Source organism: Branchiostoma belcheri, unplaced genomic scaffold (assembly GCF_001625305.1).
Source record: "Branchiostoma belcheri isolate BF01 breed outbred unplaced genomic scaffold, Haploidv18h27 scaffold66, whole genome shotgun sequence".
Lineage (NCBI taxonomy): Eukaryota > Metazoa > Chordata > Leptocardii > Amphioxiformes > Branchiostomatidae > Branchiostoma > Branchiostoma belcheri.
The window spans coordinates 122,736-133,961 of NW_017804309.1; the positions used below are offsets into that span (position 1 = coordinate 122,736).

An 11,226-nucleotide genomic window follows, 5' to 3' on the forward strand; every position below is an offset into this window, starting at 1 on the left:
GAAGCCAGCGGCTAGTTCATCAGTGGTCGGCCAGCAGGTCCCTATTGGTCAGACGGTTGTCAATCAGGCCGGAGGTCTGGTCAACCTTGTCCAAGTCCCTACGCCAGCTGTCAAAGTCTTCCCTTCCATTGTGGGGAGTTCAGCAGGGCCCGGAGCCCTTCAGGTCAACCCTACAGTCAACACAGCAAACATGTCGCTTGTTTCGCCACTGATGAGTGCAGGGAGTGGAGCGGTGCTCGGCTCGCAGCCCTGTGCCTCCACAGTACAGACCAGCATGGCAAAAGTACCACAAAACACAGCAGTTCAGGGTGCCATGGGACCCACTGTCATCCCAATTCTAGGGAGTGCACCGAGTGCCACTGTAGGTTCATCCCAGGCAATAAACACACCGTCGTCAGTATCTCCCTATCTCATACAGCCACAGAACTCTCTACTGGGACAGAACGTCCTGGGCACAAACTCTGTTCTAGTGAACACGGTCTCCCAAGTGGGGGGTGTGCAGAACCCAAGCTATGTGACGGTCACCGTCATGCCAAATAATATGCCCAGCACACAGGAGGTACCTCTAGCCAATGGGCAGCCAGTTCTCATGTCAGCCGGTCAGGTGGGGAATTCGGCTGTACCTGCCAATCAAATTCAGTACCTTCCTGTGCCGGGGGTTCCCCAGAACGTGCAGGGCTCCATGAACCAGTTGAGCACGACAGAAACAGTTCAGCACCCACAGTTCTCCAACATGCTGGCCACTCAGAACATGAATGCCGTTGGCATGCTTCCCGTAAGTGCCTGTACCAACCTCACCAATGTGTCCCAAAGCACTGCCGTGCCAAGACTGTCCACAGGGATCACGAATAGTCTGACATCTCCTGTCCTAAATAACAACAGTACGAAGCCGGTCACAAGCATGGTTTGGTCCACCACCACTATGCCCAGACCAGGCTTCAACAACATTCAGGTACCGGGAGTGAATGGCATGCAGGTAGTAGCTGGTCCGACCATTAACTCCAGTGGGACCCTGAAGCTGCCTCTGCCCAGTAACCCTAACGTGGTGCCCAACATGACGGGTCCCATGTTCACCATCCTGCAAGGTCCTGGCAACCAGATCATCCTCATGCCTGTGGTCACCAGTGCAGGATCAGGCACCAGTCTTCCTCAAGTTGTCGTCTTCCAGCAGTGACAGCAAGAAAAAGTCGAAGAAGTCCAGTAAGAAAAAGGCCACTAAAAGTGGAGAAAAGGGGGCAAAAGCAACAGACTCTGCCACACAAGGCAAAGCCAAGGATAAGGACAGTGGGTCCACGAAGATTGGGACAACACATTCAGGGCTGATAAAGTCCCCTACAACTGTAGATAGTCAAGCAATAATGCAGTCTGGAGTAACAACTGTAGTGAACCAGCCCCCCAGTAGTCAGGCCACCAGATGCACTCCAATCATGTCTCAGCCAGCCTCATCTGGAGCCACTCCTTGTCCTATCGCTGTGAACACAACAGCTACAGTTCAGGCATCAACAGTAACATCAACCCCTTACCTCTTACCACACCCGGCCATGCAGGCACAAGTGCCTCACACTTCTCTGCCAGTAAACATCATCAGTTCGACGTCTACCATGGTCTCAACTTTGGCCAATACTATCTCAGGTGGCCAGACTGTAGCGGCCCTGAGCAATCCGTCTATTTCGGCTGCCTCTGGCCAGCAGGTGTTGGCTGGTCAGGCGCCCCTGATGTTTCCTGTCTCCCCCCTCCAGCTGCCATGTCCTGTGAACCACACCTCCGTCGTGCCAACCCCCACAGCTTTCCTCACCAACCAGAGCTCGCAGTTCAACCAAAACCTCAACAAAACCGGAAGCGGGGGAACCATGCAGGTGCCTGTTGGTGGCGGAGTGCAGCTACTTTCTCTTTCTTCTCTCTCAACCAACCCAATGGTGCCATTTAATAACCCCCTCCAGGTGAACACGACCCAGGCTGCTACAGCTGGTACCAGCCAGAACACACAGGACATTCTTGCGAAAGCTGCGGAGTCCATATTCTCCGCACAGTCTCCTGATCTATCGTCACCGTCAGAGCAACCCCTGTTCAGCAGCCTTCAGGTGTCGCAAGCCAGCTCAGCTGCAGCTGCTGCACCTGTGCATCCAGGCCAGCAAACTTGCGACGTCACCTTGATTTCGACAAATTCTCAGAATGCAGCTGCCACCACGTCATCAAACAATACACAACAGTTTCATGTACTGTCTCAGGCTGCTGGGAACACTGAGCATGATAAGAGAAGAGAGTTGGGTGGACAGCATTCTACAATTCTTCTGGCCACCAGTCAGAGTACTGAAACTGCACCTCAGACGGCAGGAACATCAATGGCATTCATCGGTAATAATGTTGGCCTGCAAGGTCCTACCTTCAGTTCAAGTAGTGCCCAAAACACTAGAGTCTTAGGAGGAAGTCATGTCAGTGGTCAGGGGACTGATTCAACTATGCTACAACAACAAAGACACAACAGTGGTCTCCATATGGGACTGCCTAAGCAAGTGTCCACTCCTCATGCACCAGTTTGTCCTGTGCCAGTGCCACCAGGAAAGTCCAGAGCAAAAGCCAAAGCAAAGGCAAGTGAAGCGGGTAAAGCAAAGACAAAGGAACGGAAAAGCAAAAACGCTGGTCCTAATAAGTCTCAGACAAAGGGTAATCCTGCAAACCTAACCTCTACCTGTACAAGAGACAAGATACCATCGGTGTCTGGAACTTCTGAAGGCACTGTGACAAGTACTAAGGACTCAAGAAGTGTTGGTATACAAGGATTGTCACAGGCAAATATATCAGCCATAGGTAACAACACTAACAGTTCGGTTAGGGAGCAAACCTCTGCTGCATTCAGTACAAATGCCCCACATGGACTGATTCCATCTCCAGTCCCTGTACCTACACAACTGCCCAAGACTGCCACCCCCACCAGCAGTGTGGTAACCCAGGCTCAGGGCAGTACAGGCCCTCCATCTCAGGGTAGAACTGTGGTGCAAAGAACTCCAACCAAGAACAGCAGGTTGAGTTACTCTGCGGAGGCTTTGATAGGAAATACCACTTCCAGACCTTCTTCTGTTCAAGAAACTCCCCCACCTAATGCAGATAAAACAGTGCCTAGTCCACATGGAACCCCCAAAAGACCACCCAACTCGCAGTACAACAATCTCAGACCAGAAGCATCTGTCGCCAGATCTGTGATTTATTCCCCAGAAGTGCAATCAGGAAAAACATCAGGACAAACCCGTACACAGAATGTGACAAACCCTGTGGAAGGGCAGGGGACTGACCCTGTGCCTTCCTCACACGCTGGTGGTTTCCTGTATGTTCCTTGGTTAAATAGACCAACCACGACAAATAGTGGGAATCAAGCCTCAACAGGACCTCCATCCTCCACCACAACTTTAGTTCCCACAATAAATGTGAGTGCAAAATCTCCTATGGGCTCAAGGCCATCGCCTGTCCCTGCAGTAACATCCTCAGTGCAGAAATCACCCACCTTTTCATTCTTCCCTCTTCAGCCTGACCTTTTTAATCAGAGTCCAAAAGCTGCTGCAAACTTTACACCAACGGCATCTTCGAAAAGTTCCAAAACATCCATGCCTCCACCAAACATCACTCCAACATCACACCTCATCCAAAACAAGGACAGCATCAGGTCGGCTGATTCTGCTGACCGAGTAGGATCCCAGGCAGCTGCAGGAAGGTGGGATGGAAGGAATATCTCCTCCTTGCTAAGCCCAAGGCTCCATCCTCACTCCCACCAGCACCCTCACCCAGAGCAGAACACTTCTCCGGCAGCTTCTGAAGCATCCAGGTTGTTAATGGTATCAAAAACACACAGCAGCATTCCTGCAACTGGAGCAAGCACTGTAGCCTGGGGGAACCAGGGACTGAGTCAGAGGATGCAGAGTCAGACCAACAGTAGTGTAGAAGCCCAGAAATCACAGCAGCCCCTGGGCCGGGAGAGTGCTCCTCTGTCCATGGAACAGGAACAAAGACTGAACAGTGTTGCCTGCAGGACATCAGACCCCAGCACCCAGCTGATGACTAGTGTGCCACAAAGAACAGTGGAGACCAATGACCAAAGGGTGCCTCCTGTCCCACGCAGGCCAGGAGAACCCAGAGTCAACGCACACAGTGGCCGATCAGAACAAATGGAGCCTCAGCAAAGACAGGACAGACCAAGACCATCGCCTCAGGGTACCGTGGGAAGACAGGGACCAGCAAAGAACAGGAACAACCCCTGGCAAGGTGATCAACAGAGCCCTGCCCAGGCAAATGGACATGATGTAGCAACATCTCAAACTAGTCCTCGCTTGCCTGTCCAGAGCCCCCAAAGAAGCCACACTGAAGCTTTATCAGGTGGAAGAGTTGTACAGCAGGCCAGTAGACCTGACACTGCACAGAACATGGCCAGTAGACAGATCCAAATTACTGAACAGCAGGCATCCAGTCCGCGAACAGCCTCTGCAAATGTGACCAGGAACCCCCAAAGCTTTGTGGCAGCTCTTGGACATCCTACAACCAACAACATTGACCGTTCCCCAAGGCACCACAATGGGCCCTTGTCAGTGGAACCAGAGTCGCCTTCCTTTTCCAACCAAAGGCCCAGCTCAGGAGAGAACCAGGCTGGCAGAAAGAACAAAAGGCAGCGGGAGGCTGAGGAACAACAGCCCAAGAGACTCAAGCCAACCGAGAATAACCAGACCATGAGAAGTAGTCAGCCAGTATCTGAAGGGAACAATAGTAGACAAAAGAATACAGAGAGACCGATGACCTGGACAGTAGTTCACCGAGATACGCCAGGATCGCAGCCAGGGCCTCACCATATAGGACCGCAGCCCATGCAAGACTTAAAAGGGGTGAGAACATCTTCCGATATTAACCATGGACAGGTTGTGAATGGTCATGGCAGGGAGCATCTCCCAGCTCCTCATCCCCCGAGGCTCGCAACTTCTCACGACTTCTTCAACCCGGCCTTCAACATCCACCCCAGGGGCCAGGACATGCACAGGCACAACATCCAGCCCAGGGCCCCGTTCCCTGGTCCTGACTTCCAGAGAGATGGCCGGCCTCATGGCACTGTGCCTTCCACACAACACAATCCTCAGCCAAACCTCAACACCTCCGCCTCCTTCCTGCCCGGGATGCCGACGTCTGCATCAGAGGCCAGCCGCCCGCACAGCCGAGCCCACGAGGTGGGCCAGTTCTACACCAATTTCAATCCACCCAAGCAGGTCCATGGAGACGTTCCCCTGCCCACCTACCTCCCCAATCAGGTGCTTGCCTCGCAGCCTCCGCGGCTTCCCGAGGGACGTGCTGAAATCGCCACCCCGTTTAACCCCTTCTCACCTCCCAGACCTGCTGGGTTACCCTTAAACTTCTCCCAGAACTTCCCTGTTGTTCCAGATGGGAACATCCCCCGTACCACCTTCAATCTCCCCCCTGCCGTGACCAGCGGGCCCCCTGCCAACACCCTCGTCAACTCTCTACCGCCCCCTCCCCCACCCATCACCCCCCACGTGCCTAACTTTGGCATGTTTCCCGACGTCCCCCACAACGTGGCAGGGCCACAGAACGACAACGCGGCGCTTGGCGTGCCCCAGCTTCCCTTCCACACCAGCCCCATGCTGAGCCAGGCACACCCCGACCCTCACCACCCAGGTTTAAGGACAGGACCCCTGATAGGGGCGCGGGCCAAGGAGAGCTTCATGCATAGCGCCATGAGCATCCAGAACATCCTGGGGAAGGGACAGCACCCTCCGCTGGAGGACCCAGCTGCCATGAACCATGGGATTGGTGCGGGGATGGGACCAAGTTATCACACATCTGCATTCAGCAACGCTGTTCACGCTTTCAACTTTCCCCCTCCCTAAATGAGTTTCCATGGACTTTAATGGGTCCCATTGCATCCTGGAAGATGCAGGGCACTATGGGTACTGGTAGTTCAGGGAACAAACAACATCATTGCCTAGACAACATAGACCAGACCAGACACACTGACACTATGCATGCATCAAATACATCATGTTGAATCTAATGGTGTTGTGTGCCCCGTTACCAACCCATAGTGCCAAGTGTCTCCCAGAATGCAATGGGATCCATGGAAAGTTTTATGGACTGTCCAAAAGGTATTTCTTGCAAATGTGTCACACTTTACAATGAAAAATGTCAAAGTCAGAAAATTTATATATAGTAACTTGTGTTTTCACAGTTACCAAGAAAAAAATGATCATAGGTCCAACTTTTGAAATATTGATATCAATGAATGTAGTAAATAGAATGTGAGAAAAAATTGACCACTTTTCACAAGCCAGTGTTCTATTGTGTTAATGGAAAGACTGATTTCAGTCTTTACAATTCACAGCTGTTTTGAATTTCAAGCAAGCTGAATTATGTGATCAAGACCTAAAGGTATGTGTCCAGTTCAATTCAGACCAGTTTGGTAAATTGTGCTAGAAGAGAAAGAACAGCATGTTTTTGATGAAAATGACCATTGTTGAAGATAGGAACAGAAAGTAATCCTAGACATAGGAAATTTGAAATACCATAATGTAATTATTCTCAGCTATAAATACCTTCCAAGTTATGGAGGGATAAAGCAATATAGAAAAAGATATGTAGGAATTCAAGTTTGTGGCAAGATAGTTTTATCACAATATCAGATAAAAGTTTGATCATAGTATCTGAATGTATATTTTTATACCACAGGTAGCTTTATATCTGCATTTTTATGATATGGCATGTATGTATTTCTGAAGTTATGTACAGCTTTATCCTCATATCATTAAAGAAGTTTGTTGAAAGATGAGTCTGTGGTTGTTCCAAACATACTGGGTTACACTGGTTTGTTTCCACTTTGTATTTAGCCAGCAAGCAAAGGAGTGTGGCAGAGACTACTATTTTAGTAATAGTTTCCAATAACTTGAATGATAATAGTTTTACTGGAAGTGAAGAGGTGTTAAAGTAATGAAAAAATCTAAGCTAGTGTAAGCTACCCTTCCAAACCTCGGTCACATAGTGGAAATACAGGGGAAACACTCTGGACAGAAGAGGGTATGTTTCCTCTGTGTGTCCTCTCCTTTTTCCCTCTTCAGAGGGTCCCTAATGTTTGTTTTAGGGGAGGTATAGTGGAAGGGTTTCCAATGTGTTTCCTTCTCGCCAATTAGAGATTGTGTTTCCAGTGTGTTTCCTCTGTGTGTCCTGGTAATTAATCACTCCTAGGAGCAGAGCCCAGCAAAGCTGAAGGACAGCAGGCTCCTGCCTTATCCCTGGGGCTTGTTATGGGTGAAAAATCAATTATCCATGCACTGCCAAGGCATAGACAGAACAGTGAAGGAATGAATTGTACAGTGGTGCCATGACAGACCACCTGACCATGTGGTCACACAAGTCACATGATACAGACTATCCTTTTTGTCCCTTACTGTGTGTTCTAAGGAACTAGAAGGACCAATTCTCTTTCAAGGCAATGCATACCCATCCAGATACAGGTTTAGAAACACATGAACACTGGTGATAAAACACAGTTACAAATGTCCTTGATTTATAAATGATGAATAGAAATTCTGCCCCTTGTATTCCTTGTATAGGTATATATAACTACAGGCAAAAATTTGGAACAATGAAGACATTGTTTCATTCTGTATATATGTAGGCGAGGGGCTGGAGTCTGTCTGATATTGCAACACAATTTCTGAGAAATGCTGCTGGGCTCTGCTCCTAGGAGTGATTAATTTAAACCAAGACACACAGAGGAAACACACTGGAAACACAGTCTCTAATTGGCGAGAAGGAAACACATTGGAAATGATTTTCTGCTCCAGTCAGAATCCTGTGACAGCTCCTTGTGTTTCCATGGGTGGAGAAGTTGGTCACGGATTATCTATATGTTTTCCAGTGTGTTTCCTATGTGTTTCCTTCAGTCCCACAGTGGAAACATAGGGGAAACACATTCTAGTATGTTTCCACTGTGTGACCGAGGGAAGCTAAGGTAAGAAGGAAATGCACACTCTTAAACCTTGTTAGTTTATTTTGACTTCTCTCATGCCAATCCAAAATGTTATCAAAAATACACCTTTCTACTCAAAACTTTAAAATCCCTGATTAGAGGCTATGCATGTGCAGGTTGACCCATAAAATCCATTCAAGAGACCATAAACTAGCATGATTAATGGTTGGTAATAAAGCTATGAAAAACAAATGCTGGTCTGCATCATGTACATGTACCAGTATATACATGTATACATTTTTTTGTATATATGACCTGTGGAAATAGCTGATAAAATAACTACTGTTGGCCCTTATTTGGGAAATAGAATGCAAGGTTGATCTGGTATTGTCCTTTGCATCTTGCAATTCAGTGACCACTATGATTGACAATTATTGATGAGGTTTTTCTGTATCAGTATAGCCAGAATAACCACCCTTCGGCATAACACACATCCATGAAGATTATACATCCAGGTAGAATATTACATAATGCAAAAAAAATCAAGCAACTTTTCAGAGGATTTAAGGTTCCGGGTCGGAGTTTAAATCTGACCAGAGTCTAAGTAAGTGCGCAGTAAATCGCCGGAAACGTGACTTTGTATGGTATGTTTGGCCGCGATAATCCCGTAATCGTAATATCTGTGTACATATATTTGTATTTTCTGAAAAGCCTGTTAGTTGTAGCCTTTATAGGTGGCGCAATGTTGGTGGTCCAGCGAAGACTTCCTGGTATTAGTCCGCGCGGATGGTTATGTGGCCTTTTTGCCTGTCCGCCGGGATGGTACGTTCTATATGCGTTGTGGGTGCGTTCGGGCCATCGAAGGTAGCGGTAAACGTATCCCATCGATTTCGATTAAATTCTAATTTTGGAAACATTACGTTCTGAGCTTCTTCGAGTACTAAGCCGTTACCCTGGGAAAATTCGTTTTTTCCATGCAGCCATGGTTAAAAATGACGAAAAAAATGACCCCTTATTTAAAAATGTACTTTGATGTGCCTTATTTACCCCTAAATAAACTGGGCGCACAAAATATCAATCAAGTGTATTCATAAGCGGAACGGCACCCCTTTCCACCTAAAGAGTGAAAAATTCCGACCCGCGTTTAGTACAGAAATGACAGCCCGTCGGGCTGAGGGTGTCAAATTGCTCCAAATACGGAAGGAAACTCCGGTCCGAGATCTTATCCAGTTGCTTGATTTATTCTGTATTACATAATATTGATTAAGTATTCATAAGTAACACCCAGGAGTCAAGATTTTCAATATCATCTCCAACATTAGACTACACCACTTTTGTTAGTACAATTGAATAAATTTCCGCCTCTCTTCATCCCTCTTTTGTGTTAGAACAACCGCTGTGGGTTTGAATGAAACTAAATTATGACAGCGACCAGAGGAAGCTGAGATGCGCGGACGTCTCTCAGTCCACCTCTGCGAGCACGGCATCCCCGACATGGATGGTGCCCTCCTTGTCAGCAGCCAGGTGAGACCCGAACATGGGCGAGGTGCCCACCTTCTTCCTCATTGGTCCCTCAGCCAGCCTGTAACTGTAAATTGCAGGGATTTCACTTAATTTAGATTGCAACATTCATATTTTACACATGAAGTACATGTAAAAGGCTGTATAGGCACATTGTTCAACATGGCTTGCACTCTATTTTGTGATCTACCATAGTCATATTCAACATGTTAGCCAGGATTCCATTCTTAGTTAGTTTATAAGACAGCAGAAAAGACAGTAAGATACTTGAATGTACTTACCCCCTGAGTGTATCCAGAGGCTCCTTTCCACCCTTCACTCCTGTCTCAGGATCAATGGTGGTGAAGACACACCTGTTCAGGGAAGCAGAGGTTTGGGCTTATTTCCAATACAATATCACCTCAGAAAAGTGGATCTTTACATTACCTGTAACTTTTTGTTTTAAGAACAAACCAAAGAATTATACATTAAGGTAACCCCGCCATGACAGAATATTTACTAACCTATCACACTGCTTCATCCTCCTGAACTCAGCTTCACCAATCTTGATGGACTTCCAGGAATCCTTAAAAATTTGAGAAAACCTTTGAAACTTAAGAGTGTGATGGCCTTCTGAATTTTCAACAGCACCATACATATTCCGCTAAAAGCATTCTTGGCATTCTTAACAACATTGACAGAATCATCAATTACCAAGTTTCTCTAAGACACTGGCTAAAGAAAAGGTTCTTACACTAATTAGAATTAAGAATTCTGTATAATGTCCTTGGTTTTGGTAACCCATATGCTCCTTTCTTAGGCCAATAATGAGCATTTCTACTTCCCATTGCTAGGTGGCGCTGTAGTGAGAAGCCTTCATTATTGCCCCCAAGAAGATGACAGGACTGCCATTGAAAATATTGGCAGGCCATAATATTATCTGTTGTGTCTAAAAAAACCTGAATGCCCAGTGATTTACCAACCTGGTGAAACTATTCATGATGGATAGACTATTAACCTGAAATTATCAATTCTTATCCATTTTAGATCAATTATTATGTTATCTTTAAATATTGAAAGAAAGCTATGACAAGTTCCCTGACCTCAGCATGAGGAGAACACCCTGACACCACGATGTTAGGTCGGAAGTTCCTGATAGAAATCGGCTGGTCCAGCTTGGTGTTCAGGTTCTCCAGGGAGGCCTCAGACAGCATCATGAAGGCAGCATAGTCGGGGAAGGCAACCTTCAGTGGATACAGTATCAGATGTATAAGGTAGCTGGCTATACATGTGTGCTGCTGTCTTTTTTTCATAGGTCACCACAAAACAAGGCTCAAAAACCACTTGAGGTCAAGGTTGTTTTCAAGTCTAAATAAGAACTATAAGCGAGATTAATGAGAAAGATTATGGGGTGAAGTCACAAGTACATGACATTTAAAGAATATGGAAGCTGAAGTGGAATGACCAAGATGTCTGTCGACTTGTAGAGGTTAATGTTATACATTTGTATATCAGGAAAGCAAACTCAAGGAAGGTTGTTCATTGCAGAACGTGCAGGACATTCATGATTCATTGTTTTGTACATGTAATTGCAATTCTACTAAGGAAGCAAATTATGTCAAGTGGGAATTAATTTTTGCCACTTTACACATAGATGATGATTTTGTTTTGAAAATGTTAAGTACCTTATCTCCAGTCTCTGCAAACTCAGCAAACATTTTCCACTCTTTCAGGTCCCTCTTCTTGCATTGTGCTGCTGAATACAGCAGTCT

At 46.8% G+C, this 11,226-nt stretch overlaps 2 protein-coding genes across 5 annotated transcripts in view; one reads left to right on the forward strand and one right to left on the reverse strand.

Moving 5' to 3' along the window:
• Positions 1-1,193, forward strand: part of LOC109483783 (basic helix-loop-helix domain-containing protein USF3-like) — an 8,705-nt gene extending 7,512 nt beyond the window's left edge. Inside the window, exon 7 of one of the 4 annotated variants that reach the window (XM_019786882.1) lies at positions 377-1,193. In XM_019786882.1, coding sequence (XP_019642441.1) covers positions 377-1,174 — 798 coding nt within the window. In that variant the 3' untranslated portion in view covers positions 1,175-1,193. Of the gene's footprint in view, positions 1-25 lie in introns of all 4 variants that reach the window. The other 3 variants (XM_019786881.1, XM_019786880.1, XM_019786879.1) reach the window with 3 other exon arrangements.
• Positions 1,194-8,017: 6,824 nt separating this feature from the next.
• The window catches only part of LOC109483784 (mitochondrial amidoxime-reducing component 1-like), a 9,179-nt gene continuing 5,970 nt past the window's right edge, over positions 8,018-11,226 (reverse strand). Inside the window, exons 6-8 of the mRNA XM_019786883.1 lie at positions 9,979-10,040; positions 9,757-9,828; positions 8,018-9,542 (exon numbers count right to left, since the gene is read on the reverse strand). Of these exons, the coding sequence (XP_019642442.1) occupies positions 9,416-9,542; positions 9,757-9,828; positions 9,979-10,040 (261 nt within the window). The 3' untranslated portion in view covers positions 8,018-9,415. The remainder of the gene's footprint in view (positions 9,543-9,756; positions 9,829-9,978; positions 10,041-11,226) is intronic.